The 17,427-nt window shown below is 54.7% G+C and overlaps 1 protein-coding gene across 5 annotated transcripts in view; it reads left to right on the top strand.

Moving 5' to 3' along the window:
- Positions 1–17,427, top strand: part of SH3PXD2A (SH3 and PX domains 2A) — a 251,755-nt gene that overhangs the window by 135,299 nt on the left and 99,029 nt on the right. For all 5 annotated transcript variants that reach the window (XM_066240342.1, XM_066240340.1, XM_066240341.1 and 2 more), the window contains one exon: positions 938–1,029. In XM_066240342.1, coding sequence (XP_066096439.1) covers positions 938–1,029 — 92 coding nt within the window. The remainder of the gene's footprint in view (positions 1–937; positions 1,030–17,427) is intronic.

Here is a 17,427-nt window from a genome sequence, read left to right as displayed (position 1 = left end):
GTGGGAGGCGCGGCTGGTGGGATAAGACCTCAGGTTGTCAGGCTAAGGGTTTTGGACTTACTCTAGGGGCACAAGGGAATTGTTTCAGGGTTTGTGCAGAATGAGTAGTTCCTGAGGGCCCTGAGACCTAGGGTTTAATGATCATTGTTTTTGTTTGATTGACTGATTGTTTAGTTGGTTGACTGGCTAGTTGGTTGGTTGATGGTTGATTGTTGGTTGGTTGAATTATTGGCTGGATGATTGATAGGTTGACATTTTTTTTTTTTTTTGTATTTTTCTGAAGCTGGAAACAAGGAGAGACAGTCAGACAGACTCCTGCATGCACCCGACTGGGATCCACCCAGCACACCCACTAGGGGCGACGCTCTGCCCACCAGGGGGCGATGCTCTGCCCCTCCGGGGCGTCGCTCTGCCGCGACCAGAGCCACTCTAGCGCCTGGGGCAGAGGCCAAGGAGCCATCCCCAGCGCCCGGGCCATCTTTGCTCCAATGGAACCTTGGCTGCGGGAGGGGAAGAGAGAGACAGAGAGGAAGGAGGGGGTGGGTGGAGAAGCAAATGGGCGCTTCTCCTATGTGCCCTGGCCGGGAATCGAACCCGGGTCCCCCACACACCAGGCCGACGCTTTACCACTGAGCCAACCTGCCAGGGCAGGTTGACTAATTTTTTTAGTTATTTTTATTAGTTGATTGGTTGGTTAGTGATCAATTGGCTAGTTGCTTAGTTGATGGGTTGGATAGACAAATGGATGGATGGAGAGTTGTTTCATCAACTGGTTAATTCATTGGTTGTCCGGTGGATGGGTGGGTGGCTAGTGAACTGTCTTGCACAGCACAGTGATTGAGCCCCCCTATTTCTGTTGGACCACGCTGGTTCTGCTTTTGGTTTTCCTGGTCCCAGTTTCATCAGGCCTAATGCCCTCTCTTCTATCTTTCCACAGGCGCTGGTCCGGCTGCCTCCCCACATTTCACAGTGTGACGAAGTCTTTCAGTTCTTTGAGGCCCGACCAGAGGATGTCAACCCCCCAAAAGAGTAAGTGGCAGCTCCGGCCTCTCCTATGTGTTTGGCAGGTGTGGGCGAAAGCTGAGGCATCGTGGAGGTCAGGGTGTGGGGACACAGGAGAGGGCGAGCAGGCTAAGGAGAGATGGCCCAGAGGAAGGGGGGCTGTTTCCCAGACTCCTCTTGCCAAAACTCCTCCTCCTTTCCTTTCACCCCGAGGTTGGAAGCAAGGGTGTCTGCAGCTGGGGAGGAGGTTTTCCTGCAAACGCTTTCTAGCTCCCAGGTTATTGTAAGGGGCAGGCAAGATAACAGAAAATAGACAGGTCATGCCATTCAGATAGCCAAGCTAAGCGGTCGTTGCTCTTAATTGTTGATGCTTCCAAACTCCAGTGGAAATGCGGGCTGGGAAGTCATGGGCTGCCCAGGCTGGAAACCCAGCCGCTGAGTAACTCAGCAGTCCTGAGCTGCTGCTGACAGACCGTGCAGTCATCAAGAATACAATGAATGTGCATGGAGTGTTCGCCAAATGGCTTTTACCTGTAGCATTTTATGATAGACATTAGTAGCGCTGTTTACAGAGGAGGAAACTGAGGCCCAGTGACGTTAAGTAATTTTCCCAACATTGTACAACTGTTTGAGTATGTAACAGGTGTGAGACTTGAGCCAAAATCTCTGATTCCGAATGACCCAGGGCTGGCTGCTGTTTCCATGTTTGGAGAGAAATAGGGAACCAAGCAGGTCTTTCTTCTCTCTGGAAGCAAGATACTCTGGAGCTAGAGGTCAGCTTGGCCCATACAGGAAGGTTGGCGTCTCACACACACAACTGAACTGCATCCCGAGGGCCTCCCTCTTTTGCTCAGAACACTTCTCTGACCTAATATCCTCTAGGGCACGATCTCAATGGAGAGAAACATCTGGTCTGCCCCGAGGAGCTGGTGAGCGGGAGGCGGCAGGGACGGAGCGCAGTTTGCTGTGTCAGGCGGAGGCCTATAGTCTGTCCACTCCTCCCACCTGCCTCCCCCGTTTGGGGAGGAGTAGGGAGACCAGACTGGGGGCCTGATGCCTCTCAATGTGGCCTCTGTGTCCTCCCCTCTGTGCCCCTGCCAGTCCTCCTTGCTCTCCCAGGGCAGAAAAAGGCTCTTGAGTAGCAGTGCCCCCCCCCAGTCCATACCGGGCTCTGCTGCTCCCCACTGGGATGGCCTGTTGGACCCTCCCGTTCTCCTTCCTTCCCTGGGGGAGAGATGCTTCTTGCCAGGAGGGTTGTCACTGTAATCACTCGTGACCATGTGCCCACAGGACAGGAGAGGGATCATGGCTGGTGGGTGAAGTAGCAGCTGTATCTATCTACTCAAAATCAACTGACCCTGCCTTTGCTTTGTGCCTCTGCGTCCCACTCTCGGCCAGTCAGCTGAATAAATTGGTCCTGTGCCACCTGTTGGCCTGCAGATTGTGGGTTCAAGTCCTGGCTTCATGGACGGAGATGTAGGGATAAGGGTGTAGAACTCCCGGTGAGAACTCTCAGGAGCTGGCACGTAACAGGGACAGTGAGAGGGGGGTGCACTAATGGCAGGTTAGCCCTTGGCCTGTTCCCCCCAGGCGCTCAAGAAATGGCAAAAACCAGGCTCAGGGACACAGGAGGGTACTGGCGAGGCAGTGGACATGGCTTTGCAGGGCCAGGCTCAGGGGCCAGGGCTGCCATTCGCCTCCGTGATCTCTGACCATTGCTCTACCGCTGTGCCTTTCTGTTTTTCCACCCCTCAAAGGAGACAGTGCAGAACTCAGAGAGTGGTCTTACACAGGTTAGGTGCACTAAGGGGACCCAGCCAGGTGCCACTGGCTTGTCGAAATGCTCTGCAGTTTTGTCGAGGAAGGTTGTGGGACTGACCATAGAGCGGCTGCATGCACGCCCCACCCCTGCAGACCATGACCTGGCTTTTGTTGGGTAGGGAGTAGTTGTAATGCATTTAGCCTCCAAGTCACCATGGCAGTGGGATAATCTGCCTTTTTCTTGATGTGGCATTCATCACCTGGGCTGGTTCATGGAGCCCCTCCAGCACTAAGTGGGCCTGAGGGTCAGGGGTGGGGCCTGCTGCGGCCAGACAGACCTAAAGGGTTTCTCCTCCCCTGTCCCTACTCAGCCAGCAGGACCTACCCAGAAAGGCCCACGTTCCGCAGCGGAGTGCGCTCCCATGAGAGCCCAGCCCCGCAGGGCACCCTGGGCTGGGAAGCCAATGAGCTCTCTGATCCGGCTCCTGCCTGCACCCCCTCCGCCTCAGAGCTGCTTGCACCTTCCCAGGCCACCATCCCGAACATAAACACAGGATCGAGTAACAGAATATTTTGACTCTGGGGCGACTGTGGAGTGGCTTATCAAACAATCAAAGCCTGTGGATTGAACTGAAAACTTGAAGATAACCCCAGTCTTTCAAGTATGCTGCTGCAGGGGCGCTGAGCATTCAGGGGGGCAGCAGGGGGACCGCGTCCCTTTCCACGTTTCAGGGAGCGGGAAGCCTGCGGTAGCCCAGGCTCAGTGGGGGAGGTGGGCAGCACGCCTGAGCCCCTGGGCTTTGATCCCAGGCCACCCACTGGCTTCTGTGGCAGACCGAGGGGCTCACCCCCGACTGCTGGAGGCTGTTCTTCTAGACCACTGGCCGAGCACAGAGAGGATGTTCTTCATAGACACCTTTGGGGAGCCTGCCACGGAGCCAACATAGTGGTTTTGCCTCCTTGTGCAGCTGCCTCAGGAGAGTGGCTCTCGGGCCCTGTCCTCCTGTCCTCTAACTACCAGTGCCGGCCGCTCTGTAGCTGCTGTGTGTGAGCAGTGCTGAGGTCTGCTGGGGCCGCTGGCCCAGGTCCCAAACCCAAACATTATTTTAGATTCATCTCTTTCCTTCACACTCTCCACCCAACTTGTCAGCACACCCTGTGGGCCCTACCTTCACACTATACCCAGACCCTGACCACACTGTGCCATCGCCCCACTGCTACTACCCCTGCGCCATCACCCCCGCTGCCACCCCGCGCCATCACCCCACTGCTACTACCCCTGCACCATCGCCCCGCATCGCCCCCGCTGCCGCCCCGCGCCATCACCCCACTGCTACTTACCCCTGCGCCATCGCCCCCGCTGCCGCCCCGCGCCATCTCCCCTGCCCTGTGCCATCGCTCCTGCTGCAACCCCAGCCAACCCTTGCCATCTCTCACCTGGACTCTGGCCTCCTTGCTGGTGCCCCTGCTTCTGCCCTTGCTCCCAATGGAACATTTCAAACCAGCTGAAGGAATGATCGTTTGAAAGTACACATTAGTTCATGACACTCCTCTGCTCAAAATCCTCCCTGCTTTCTGTGTCACTCAGAGTCAAGGCCTCCTCTGCCTGCCTCCTTCCCTCCCCTCGGGTGACCCCACCTACTGACCTGCCACCTTCCCTGCTCCAGCCACCCAGGAAGCTGGCTGCTCCTCACAACCGCTGGCCGTGTTCCTGCGTCGGGCCTTTGCCTTTGACCCTTCCCTCCACCTGGCACACTCGGTCCCTCCCCAGGAGAGCCGTGGCCCGTGCCCACACTGCCTTTTCGTCTTTACTCGCACAGCTGCCAGTGAGGCTGTCCTCGCCTCCCTGTTTAAACCCCCCTGCACTCCCTGTCCCCTTCCTGCTCCATCTTTCTTCAGACCTCACTGGTGACCTTTCCGCTCACCGCGGTTATTGTTGGTCCCTCTCACTAGAGCACAGGCTTCAGGACAGGAGGAGCTTATACCTGTTCTGTTCACGCTGTAAGCCAGCACCCCGAGCACGTGCTCAGGAGACATCTGCCAAGTGAATGACTGATGTCCTTTAGGCCTCACTAGAGTCTCCCAGGGGAGGTAGTTTGTGACGAGTTTTTACAGAGCAGCTCGAGGCTCAGAGCTGAGTAGCTCACTTTGCAAGTGACAGAGCCAGGGTCTAATCCCAGACAGGCAGGTGGGTAAGAGAAGGTGGTATGATGCCTCTTAGCGTCTCCTGTGTGGATTCTGGGGCAGCTGTGTGGCTGGCTTAGGGTAGGGAGAGCCCTGGTCACTAAGTCCCAAAGGAGGGGCATAGACACAGCCCTGGAGCTGGAGGGAATTCAGTATAGGACAAATGCTGGGCAGTGTTAGGCGTCCACTCTGACAACCAGCCTTGCACTGTGAAGCCACACTCCAGCATCGCTGATGCACCCCGAGGTGACCCACTGCTGTTCACGAGTTCTACCCGGCACAGCGTCCTGGGGCCCCATGTGCTGTCTCAGCTCCCCCTGGCTTGGCAGTGTTTGAGCGCCCGAGCTGAGAGTCCCTTGCTGGGCCACTGGGCTGGGAGCCAGGTATTGCCACCATCACTGCCCTGGGTTCCACATGGGAGCCCCCAGCCGTCGGTTCCTCTGCTCCGATTTTCACATGGTGTCCCGGATGGCAGACGGGGGCTAGGGCAGGCCCAGGCTGGCTTGGCAGGACACAGAGCCCAGTCAACCACATGACCCAGCAAATGCCCTTTTTATTCAAGTTTAAATTTACATCCCATTAAACAATGTCCTCAGATGCCCAGGTGATGCACATCCTTCTTGGAGAGCGGTCTGGTCTTTGGGGAAGGTCTTTAACCTGCCTTCCCATCTCTCCAGCCTCTTGGCCCACTGGCCACCCTCTCATTCTTAGGTGCCTGTCATAGGAATGCCATCTGCTGTCCCCAGCCTCTGAGCCCATGCCCTGCTGTTCCCTCCAGCTGGGGCATCCTCCCCCTCCCTCTCCCTCTGCCCCTCCCCACCTAACCCAGGACTGATTCCTGGCTCAGCCCTCCCTAATGTCCCAGCCTGGCTGCCTCAGGAGTGGCATAGGGGTGGCCCACATTCCCCCCAGGGGCCTGGCGCCTGGTTACTGTTGACTGAGCCAAAACAGTTGGGGCTGTTTAACAAGATAGAAAATTGAACTGCCCGCTGCTGAGGGAGCAGAATGAATAGCACTGTGAACCCCTCTGGAGTTAAGTAGTCCAGATTCAGAGACCAGTGCTGCCTCATGCCTCTCGGTGCCTCAGTTTTCTTATCTGTAGAGTGGGAACAACTAAGGCTGCCCCAAGGCTGTTATATGACCTCTTAGTACACATATCTGAACAGACCTGGAGTGGTCAGCACTGTCCAAGGCCAGCACTTATTGTCATCCTGGTGGCATGCCTGGGTGAGGAGGGCACAGCAGCGTGAGGCCCCCATCACCCTGCAGTCACCCCGGCAGGGGCTGCAGCCTCCTTCTGTCACCTGACCACTGTTGGCTCTCTGCTCTCAGCCTGGTCAGGGTGGACACACGCATTAGGCCCCCCCACCCCGTGTCATAGAGGGGAAAGCGGAGGCCAGGGCTGGGCTGGTGTGTCCCCTCTCAGCACACAGTGGGCCCTGCTTGCTGACCGGCTGCCTGTCCAGTGGCACGTGGTGTGCTCACGGAATGGGCTGAGGTTGTCCCGCCCCTGCCACCCCTCCCGGCCCAGGCCTGGGCTTGTCTCCTCAGAGCCCACTTCCTCCCGCTGAAGCCAGCCACGGTCCTGGTTAAATTCTTGAAATTGTATGGGTGGAGCAGAGCCTTGCTAAACAGGTTTTGTTCTTTAGCTTCAGGGCCACAGAGCCACCCTCTAATGGCCTAGAACAATGGTCCAATGTTCGGAGGGACTTGGGGTGAGAGGCGAATGGGCCCATGGCCAGCTCAGCGCTGTCCTGCCCCAGCCTGCCGGGACAGCCGCCTTCCATCTGGCCCAGAGGGCCACCCTGAATGCCCCTGCCACCTGCGGTGCCCGTGGGACACCTGGACAGACAGGCCAAAAAGAAAGGGATGGAGGCTGTGGTACCTGTCTAGGGTAGGGTTTGGGTCTGGGCCAGGGGCTTGTTGAGGTGGCCCAGGAGCTAACTTGGAGGGTGCTGAGCGAGGCTTGCGGGAGTGCAGAACCAGGGCCCAGGGCAGGTGGCTGCTCTGGGTCTGGGGTGGGCACAAGGTCAGACCTGAGAACAGCGTTCCCCTGCAAGGCCTCCCCAGCCTCCCCATGCATTTGTTACTTTGGAAGTAGGTCGAGGCTGAGGCTGTCCTCCCTGCAGAAAACAGTCCAGGAGGACAGAGGGGATGTGGCCAGCCCTGCCTCAGGACCCAGCAGGAAGACAGAGGGGTGTGGCAGTGCAGCTGGGGTGGCCCTGAGGATTTGGGGAGGCTGCTCGGGAGCCTGACCCCAGATCAGGATGCAGGCTCCCCTGCTGACAGCAGGGCAACCTTGGGCTGGTGACAAAGCCTTCTCTGTAAGTCACAGCCACCTGCCACGGCACTAAGGAGAATTAAATGAGGTGACGCACACGATAGGAGCTGAACAAAGTGACCCTCTTCTCTCTGTTCCCCTTCCCTGGGAAGCAAATGGAAGATCCTGGGAAGAGCACTGGAGAGAGCTTCTGCTATGACCTCTCTTCACTGGGCAGGTGTTCCCTGAGCACCCACCATGTGCCAGGGACTGCCTGGGCCAACGAGTGCAGGCTCAAGGCTACCACTAGGCTGAAAATGTTCATTTAAGTTGTTTATTGATTTCACAGGGGGGAGGGGAAGCAAGAAGTATCAACTCATAGGTGCTTCACTAGTTGTTCATTGCTTGCTTGTTGCTTGTCATATGTGCCTCAACCGGGCAAGCCCAGGGTTTCAAACTGGCAACCTCAGCGTTCCAGGTTGACACTCTATCCACTGCGCCACCACAGATCAGGCACTAGGTTGAAATTTTGAATTGAACTTAACTAACTTCAGAGACAACAGTCAGAACCCCCAGCTCGGCTGGTGGCCTTTAGTGAATTATTTCACCTCTTTAAATGTCAGTTTCCTTCTCGGTGAAAGGGGCCAACAGCACCCATATGGCGGTTTGAGTTTCAAGGGCACTAATGCATATAAATGCCTCGAGAGCTCCTGGCCCTCAGATACTCGGTGAACAGGAACTTTCTCTTCTGCCCCTGTCCTCCATCAGCGCAGGCTGCATGCAGAGCGACTCTCAGAAATACTGGGTGCGTATAATTGGGTCCCGCTGAAGACAGGAGCTGGGCTAAACCTCCCTGAGCCCATCTCGGCTCTGGGAGTTCTCACCATGTTGGGTGTGGCTGTGGGGTGAAGCTGGTCCTCCACCACCAGGAAGCCCCCTGGCTATTGGGAACTGCGAGGCACCTGTGTCCCCACGCAGTGCTTCACTGAGTCCCGGTTAGACGTCTCTCCACGCCCAGCGGTCCTGGCCACCAGCCGTCCTGGACGTGGCCCACACTGTCCTTCCAGCCCCGCTGCCACTGGCAGCTGCACAAATAGCCTCTTCATGCTGGTGGGCGAGAGAGCCAGCTGGGGGCAGGGACTGGGTCGCGAGGGGCTGAGGCCAGAACAGTGCAGAACTTATGTAAGTAGACCCTGCCCACCCGTGCCACGGCCCCTGTAACCTGGGTGGGCAGGTGGGAGGAAGGTGCCCACAGGAAGTTGTGGCCAACCCACTTGAAAGGGGCGCACGCTCCAGGGAACAAGGACTTCTGAGGGCGCAGCTGCTGAGCTGGGTGAGCAAGATGGCGGCGGGGGAGGGCAACTCACCCAACCGTCCGGCCCCAGCCCTGGAGCAGAGGCCGCGTCTTGGGAGAGAGGCCTTCTCTGTGTGTTCGGGGCTGGCAGGGGCCCTGCGGCTCCTTCAGGCAGGGGTGGAAGGGAGGTGGTGAGTAGGGAACAGGGTCCTGGCGCCGGGGCGTGAGGGTGGGCCGATTCCCCGCTGTTTCCTCGGGCTTGTGCTTTGTGTTTCTGTGTCTCCTCGGCCATGGAAGAGGGTCATGGTTTGCAGGTACCCAAGGCCCACAAGCCCACCCTTTGCCCCCGAGGCCATGGCACTCTTTGGAGGTGTCAGCTGGAGGGTTGGGCCCCACAAGAGCCCCTGAAGCCAGCTCTGTTGTTATGTCATGTGCAACGGGAGTGTTTGTTCCCATGCCTGTAATGACCACCCTCCATTATAACCAGTCCCCTGGTTTGCTGCCCTTCTAAGGAGCCGATGTGGCAGAGCTACTGTATTTCCCCATATATAAGACGCTCCCATGTATAAGATGTACCTTAAATTTGGGGCCCGAAATTTGGGGGGGGAAATGTATTACATAAGATTATTGAACTCGCCTGACCAGGCAGTGGTGCAGTGGATAGAGCGTCGGACCAGGATGCCGAGGACCCAGGTTTGAGACCCTGAGGTCACCAGCTTGAGCACGGGCTCATCTGGTTTGAGCAAAGCTCACCAGCTTGGACCCAAGGTCGCTGGCTTGAGCAAGGGGTCACTCGGTCTACTGTAGCCCCACCAGGTCAAGGCACATATGAGAAAGCAATCAATGAACAACTGAGGTGTCACAACAAAAAACTAATGATTGATGCTTCTCATCTCTCTCCGTTCCTGTCTGTCTGTCCCTATCTATCCCTCTCTCTGACTCTCTCTCTGTCTCTGTGTTTAAAAAAAAAGATTATTGAACTCAAGTAAAAAAATCTACAGCAATGAGTGCAAAAACAAGCGTGAAAAAGCGGAAATGCAAGTAAATAAACCTATAACCACTGTAGAAGATGCACCCAGTTTTTAGACCCCCAATTTTCGAAAAAGGGTGCGTCTTATACATGGGAAAATATGGTAAATCTCAATCCCAAGTCTGTGGCCTCTTAGCCCAAGGCTTCCTCTGTTGGCTTCCAGGCCATTTTTGGCTTTCATCTATTTTTGAGCATCTTCTTGGTGTGAGGCATGGATTCCATGCAGTGTCATGGGTCACTGCTGTCTGCAGGGGGCCACGGCCAGTGGGGAGAGACAGACACATAGGCAGGCCTAGCCAGCTGCTGTGAAGCCCCCACTGCTCTATGGTATTCCTGGCCCTTCCCCTACCTGCTGTGCGGCCTGGGTAACAGTGGAACTTCCAAGGCCTCAGTTTCCTCACCTGTAAAATGGGGCTTATAAAAACTGCTGCTGAGCCAATGGAGCTACAGCCACAGGCCAAGCTGGTTGGGTGGTCAGGGAGGTTTCCTTGAAGAGGTGGCATTCAAGCTGAGAGTGAGGTGAGAGCCAGCCCCTGATGGGGAGTGGGAGAGACGGGTAATCAGGTTAGAGAGAGTCCCTGAGACTGCAGCAGTTTTAAGGAATTGAAAGAAATTGTCTTCCTGGAGAGGAGAGGATTGACTTTGGCTGGGCCGAAAGGAAGGGGCATCCAGTGTCCGGCTGGTGACTTTGAATAGTCATCAACCCTTTCAACACTTCAGCATCAGGTGAGGGGAAAGAATTTGGGGGTCTCTGGGATCCCTCTTGGCTCTGAAATTCTGTGATCCTATCAGAACCAGATGGCTATTGCAATGGTCCAAGCATGTAACAACCAGGACCTGGAGTGGCGGACCGATGGCTGTGGGAATGGAAGACATTTATAGCCACAGTATGATGTGGAAAAGATAAGCATTCTAGAGATCATGTGACCTTTTCCCCTTCACAGGCCCTGTGAATAGTGTCTTAAGGTTGATTGGAGTTAGGCACCACTGTAACTCCCTTCAAGTACCTTACTTCATGAGATCTGTGTATTTCTGCCTCCACCTTGTGTCAACATTGGGTATTACAACTGCCAGCATCCTGGTGAGTGCCTGCAGACTCAGCTGATACTGCTGGAAGCTATGCTGGACCCTTGAGCGTGATCTTGTTGACCTATCCTTACAGTCCTGTGAGGTTCATGCCTCCTTTTGCAACTGAGGAACCTTGGGCTCAGATTGGTCGAGTTACCTCTCAGCTAGTAAGTGTCAGAGGCTGGTTGCAACCCCTTCCAACTCTAGGTCTACACTTCAGCTGGGTTGTGACAAAAAAGCACAAGGGCCAATTGCAACATGGAGCCCAGGACCCTGTGGTCTCTACGGTCAAGGGGTTGGGGGGGCGGCTGAAGGTATAGTTGAGGGCACTTTCCGCATTTGAGGATTCTTTTTTTTATATATATATATAGTGAGAGAGACAGATAGGGACAGCCAGGCAGGAAGGGAAAGAGATGAGAAGCATCAGTTCTTTGTTGCAGAACCTTAGTTGTTCATTGATTGCTTTCTAATACGTGCCTTGATGGGGGGTGGGGGGCTACAGCAGAGCGAGTGACCCCTTGCTCAAGCCAGCGACCTTTGGACTCAAGCCAGCAACCATGTCTATGATCCCAAGCTCAAGCTGGTGAACCCACGCTCAAATTGAATGAACCCATGCTCAAGCCGGAGCCCACACTCAAGCAGGATGAGCCCACACTCAAGCCAGCACTGGGTCCTCTGCGTCCCAGTCCAACCATCCACTGTGCCACCGCCTAGTCAAGCGTATTTGAGGGCTCTTTAAGGGGAATTCAGGCTTCTCGCCAGCCCACATCCCTGGTGCCCTCAGGGCCAGTTCTGGTGCACTCCCTGAGACCCCTCCCCCAGCCTCAGGAGCTCCCACAAGCTTTGCGGTTAGATGTCTGAGGAGGGTTGCTGCCTGACTTCCCTGACAGGACAGACATAATGAGGCTGGTTCTGGAAGCACCCAAAAAAGCCGGTCTCCCTTCCCCAACCAAACTGAGACTGGACCTTGGCCTTGGGTCCAGCAGAGACCCCAGCTCCAGACCAAGCCTTTAAGCCCTTTATCCCAACACATGGCCCATTGTCACATGGGGAAACCCCGGCCCCAGCACATCGCTGGATCCTGAGACTCTTGCTACCAGAGGTTGTTTGGGCAAGACCTGCCCCAGGACTTAGGGCCAGAGAGAGATTTCTCTTTCAAACAGCCTTATTGAGGTATGGTTTACATAATACAAAATTCAGGCGTGTTAAGTATGCAATTAACCCAGTGATTATTAATAAATTGACAGAGTTGTGCAATCATTACCACAATCTAATTTTAGAAATTTTCCATCATCTTAAAAAGATCCCGGAGGGAGGTGAATTCTCCCCAAACTCCCGGCTATAGGAGCCCTGTGGGCACCCCTTCCCTCTGCTCCTGCCTGGGAAGAGACAATGTGTGCTCTTGGGCACTGAGTTCTTTCCCCACCTGTGTGTGGCTCTGATTTCTAGACCATCTGGTAGTTCCGGCTAAATGACCTTTGCACACAGTGCCTAACAAGCCAGGAGCGAGGCCTGCCTGGTTTTGTTGTTGCAGCTCTGAGGTGGACGGGCCACTGAGAGAGAGGGCCCGAGGCAGAGGGACAAGGGCACCCATTTCAGCGGGCACCTTCCCTACCTATTGATTCCGGTAGCCCACTGGGTGCCACCTTGGACTTCCTCCCACTCCCAGAAGGATGTACACAGCTTGGCTTGTCTTCACCAACATCAGTGCTTACTTTCCACAGAGCAGCTCAAAAGGCCAGTGGGTACTAGCAACATGGCGAGGGCCCGGCCACCAGATGCCCAACTATCTACCTGGGCAAGTTTCAGGCAGCCTAGGTTTTTAGCAGGAAGCAATTTCTATGTTTTAGCTTATTGAATTTTTGTAATCCATCTATAAAGGTGAGTACAGTTATTTCCCCCAACTTACAGATAAATCTACTTGGGCACCAAGTTGTCATATGACTCGCAAAGCTGATGAAGTGGCAGAGACAGCTCGAACCCAGGCAGTCCATTATGGGAGCCTGGCTTGTACGTGTCCTGCCCCTCAGTGAAGCTTGTCAGGTATTTAGCACACTGCCCGGCGCATGCTCGGAATAGATGGGACCTGTTATTACTGTTGCTGTTGTTGAGGGGCTATTATGTGTGGGAGGAAAAGCCAGAGGCCTGACTGACACCCACACAACACTGACCTGGCAGCAAGGTGCGTCTGCAGTGCCTGGAGCCATCAAAGGTGCCTCTCTCATCCTGGCTGCATCCCATTGAGAGCCCCAGCCTTCCGAGCCCAACATTCCTGACATTCTGCAGCCCACAGTGGGGACATGATTTGCCTGAAGTCACCCAGAAAACTGGATTAGCACCAGGTTTTTTGACCCAAAATTCAGTGCTCTTTGCCCTGACCGAATCACTCATTTGGTTAAAGTGTTGTCCCGACATGCCAGGATTGTGGGTTCAATCCCCAGTCAGGGCGCATATAAAAATCAACCAATATGGCCTGACCTGTGGTGGCGCAGTGGATAAAGTGTCGACCTGGAAATGCTGAGGTCGCCGGTTCGAAACCCTGGGCTTGCCTGGTCAAGGCACATATGGGAGTTGATGCTTCCAGCTCCTCCCCACTTCTCTCTCTCTGTTTCTCTCTCTCCCCCTCTCTCTCCTCTCTAAAAATGAATAAATTAAAAAAAAAATTAAAAAAAAATTTAATAAAGATTTTTTAATTTAATTATTATAGAGAGGAGAGAGAGAGAGAGAGAGAGAGAGAGAGAGAGAGAGAGAAGGGGGGGAGGAGCAGGAAGCATCAACTCCCATATGTGCCTTGACCAGGTAAGCCCAGGGTTTTGAAATGGCAACCTCAGCGTTCCAGGTTGACGCTTTATCCACTGCGCCACCACAGGTCAGGCAAATTAAAAAATCTTTAAAAAAAATAAAAATAAAAATCAACCAATAAATGCATAAATAAGTGGAAAAACAAATAGATGTTTCTCTCTCTGAAAATCAATAAATTATTATTATTATTATTATTATTATTATTATTTTAATTCAGTGCTTTTTCTGGCTCTCGAAGCCTTCTCAGAAGATTTTTGAAGCATCCCAAATACTGGTGCATAGAAAAAGAGTTGAACCCATATGGAGACTCGAGCAGGAGCCTGGCTGACAGAGAGGAGGGGCCGGCTGTTCTCAGTGGCCAGGGAAGCAGGAGCTGGGCTGTGGTCAGCTCTGATTTAATTAGGCAGAGGCAGGCCACTGATTAGGAAAGGCCCTGCCTGCCAAGCTGGAGAATTAAAGCTTAATAACTGGGAGTGTTCTGCTTCCCACCCCAAGAGGGGAGAGGGCACCTGTGAGCTGGTCTCACCCGGCCAGGGGCACGTGGAGACCTGCCCCGCTGCAGGCAGCTGTCTCAGGTTTAGCCAGAGGACATGGGTTAACCCCACGTTGACCCACACCCAGCATGTGTGGGTAAAGCTCCCTGTAAAGCCAGAAGCCAGGGCCCGGGCCACTATCACAGCAGCCTTCTGGCCTATGCAGGTTCGCATTGGATTCGGACAGTCGGTAAAGAAACAACGGAGCCACAAACTGTTGGGCCATAGTCTTTAATCCTAGCTTGCACCCAGCGGGCAAGTAAAAACACTCACTGGGCTCCAAAACCCACTCACATTCAGTGCTCACAAAGCCACTGACTTATCCGAGTTTCCTAGAATCAAAGGTTTCTAGCTCACCAGACTTATTCACCTCTGTTCCCCACCTCCTTCCTTATCCCAGATACAAACTCTACACAAACTGGTATCTCACTCAGCACTCCACCATCTTGGCTGCTCCTCCTGGCCTCCTCCACGTGGCCTTTCTCTGTTCTCCTCTGCTCTCTCTTCTAATGATAATCTCAGGAACCAAGAGCCGGCAACCTCCTGTTCTGCCCCTATTTTATAGTGTACCTTCACAACCTCTAATCCAATATATAAAATAGGGAAGTCTCTAATACAAAGTCACTTCTCTGAGGCAGAATTGGATTGTACCGCCCCACAGCAAAAAGGGTGGGAAAGGCTTAATCCCAAAACCAAGCCTCAGGCTACAATGATTCTCAACACACATTAATATCACCTGGGCAATGGCCTCTTTAACAAAGTGAGCATAATACATTTTATCTGCCCAACACTCCCACTGTGTGTTGGGCACTGTGCTAGGTCCCGCGGGCTACTAAGATCTTGAGGGGCCAGAGACAGGGAAAGATAGGTGTCTCAGCTTAGAATCCTTCAGAAGCCCATGTGGGGCTGAAGATTTGAGACCTAGCAGTTTCTTTGGGAGGCGATACCAGTGAGGAAGTGAAGGAAGGCAGGGGAGGAAAGGCAGCCCAAAGTGGCACATTATCAGCCAGCTACTGGGGCTTCATCGCTGGGAATTCTGGGGATCATTGAAGGCCTCTAGGCCACAGGGCTGTCCCCCCAAGGGCGGGTGTGGGCACTGCGGCTCTTTCCTCTGGCTCTCATCCTCCCTTCCCCTCCCCCAGCCAGCTCCAGAGGGAGCGCTCCAGAAAGCCTGCGTGAGCAGCAGCAGCATGGCACTCCACGTGCTCAGGGCCACTGCCCAGAGCTCCCAGGCAGCCTGTGCCTCCCGCCTCCTCCTCTGCGCCCAGTCCTGCCCTTCCAGGTGCCCACAGGCCTGCCTTTAATCCTCTCTTCCTAGGGAACTCCCTTTCTCTCTTCTCGGCTAGGCTGCGACCTTTTCAATTTCCTCACAGCTCCTAATCCAATGATCAGTTTACTTTATTTGGCTTTGTTCATTGTCCTCCCAGCCTCTGCCCAAGGCATGAGTCTGTTTTACTCAACCTTGTGACCCCAGGGCCTGGCACATAGTAAATGCTCAGCAAATGCTCGTTGACAAAGTACAGCAGCGAATCAGAGGACAGAGCCTGGCAGCTGCAGGGAAGGTCCCCCGAGCTGGGGGTCCCTGGGCCAAGGCTCTTTCTTCTGCACGCCCTGAGTTTCTCTAACAAGGGTGACTGGACTGTGCAGGTCTGCTCCAGGCTGATGTCAGCCCTGGTTGAAGTTCTCAGGAAGGCCTTGCCTGGAGGGGCCAGTCCCCTGAGCTCCTCTTCCCAGGAGTGTGGGACTGACCAGTACACCGGGGACAAGGTGGTTAAGCCCAATGGACATTGTAAAGCCAGAAGCCAGAGCCACCATCACAGCAGCCTGGCCCATGCAGGTTCGCATTGGATTTGGACAGTCGGTAAAGAAACAATGGAGCCAAGAACTGGCGAGCCATCTTCTTTAATCCTAGCTTGCACCCGGCGGGCAAGTAAAAACACACACTGAGCTCCAAAACCCACTCACATTCAGTGCTCACAAAGCCACTGACTTATCCGAGTTTCCTAGAATCAAAGGTTTCTAGCTCACCAGCCTTATTCACCTCTGTTCCCCATCTCCTTCCTTCTCCCTGCACAAACTCTGCACAAACTGGCTTCTCACTTAACACCCCGCCATCCTGGCTGCTTCTCCTGGCCTCCTCCACATGGCCTTTCTCTGCTCTCCTCTCTGCTCTCTCCTCCAATGTTAATCTCAGGAACCAAGAAAGCAAGCTCCCGCTCTGCCCGTATTTTATAGTGTAGAAATCCAAATCTTTAATCCAATATACATAATAGGGAAGTCTCTAATACAAAGTCACTTATGAGTCAAGATGGGATTGTTGCCCTGGCCGGTTGGCTCAGCGGTAGAGCGTCGGCCTGGCATGCGGGGGACCCGGGTTCGATTCCCAGCCAGGGCACATAGGAGAAGCGCCCATTTGCTTCTCCACCCCCTCCCCCTCTTTCCTCTCTGTCTCTCTCTTCCCCTCCCGCAGCCAAGGCTCCGGGAGCAAAGATGGAGCAAAGATGGCCCGGGCGCTGGGGATGGCTCCTTGGCCTCTGCCCCAGGCGCTAGAGTGGCTCTGGTCACCAGCAGAGCGATGCCCCGGAGGGGCAGAGCATCGCCCCTGGTGGGCGTGCCGGGTGGATCCCGGTCGGGCGCATGCGGGAGTCTGTCTGACTGTCTCTCCCCGTTTCCAGCTTCAGAAAAATACAAAAAAAAAAAAAAAAAAAAAAAGATGGGATTGTACCACCCCACATCAAAAAGGGTGGGACGGGCTTAATCCCAAAACCAAGCCCCAGGCTATAAAGATCCTGCCTGCCCACAGAGACACACATTAATATCACCTGGGCAATGGCCTCTACGTGGGCAACACCATCTTTTTCTTTTCTTTTTTTTTTTTTTTCATTTTTCTGAAGCTGGAAACGGGGAGGCAGTCAGACAGACTCCCGCATCCGCGCGACCGGGATCCACCCGGCATGCCCACCAGGGGGCGATGTTCTGCCCCTCTGGGGTGTCGCTCTTTTGCATCCAGAGCCATTCTAGTGCCTGAGGTAGAGGCCACAGAGCCATCCCCAGCGCCCGGGCCATCTTTGCTCCAATGGAGCCTCGGCTGCGGGAGGGGAAGAGAGAGACAGAGAGGAAGGAGAGGGGGAGGGGTGGAGAAGCAGATGGGTGCTTCTCCTGTGTGCCCTGGCCGGGAATCAAAACCGGGACTCCTGCACACCAGGCCAATGCTCTACCACTGGGCAGCACCATCTTTAACAAAGTGGGCATAATATATTTTATCTGCCCAACCGACATGCTCAGACCAGGAATGCAGGGGAACCTTGGAGAGGGAGGAGACCCATGGGGCTGGGGCTGTCCACTTGGACTTGGATGCTGAGGGACAGAGACAGGGAGGAAGGGGGCTGGGCCCATGGGCGCTGGTGAAAGCATGCTTGGAGGCTTCTGAGCAGAGGTGGGCGGGCAGGGGCAGGGTGTGTTCATGGAGGTCTGTAAGGTCTGGAAGGCCAAG

The sequence above is a fragment of the Saccopteryx bilineata genome, chromosome 7 (assembly GCF_036850765.1).
Source record: "Saccopteryx bilineata isolate mSacBil1 chromosome 7, mSacBil1_pri_phased_curated, whole genome shotgun sequence".
NCBI classification, from domain to species: Eukaryota; Metazoa; Chordata; class Mammalia; order Chiroptera; family Emballonuridae; genus Saccopteryx; species Saccopteryx bilineata.
Note: the sequence above shows the minus strand (reverse complement) of the source record. Positions and strands in the feature narration are given on the sequence as shown.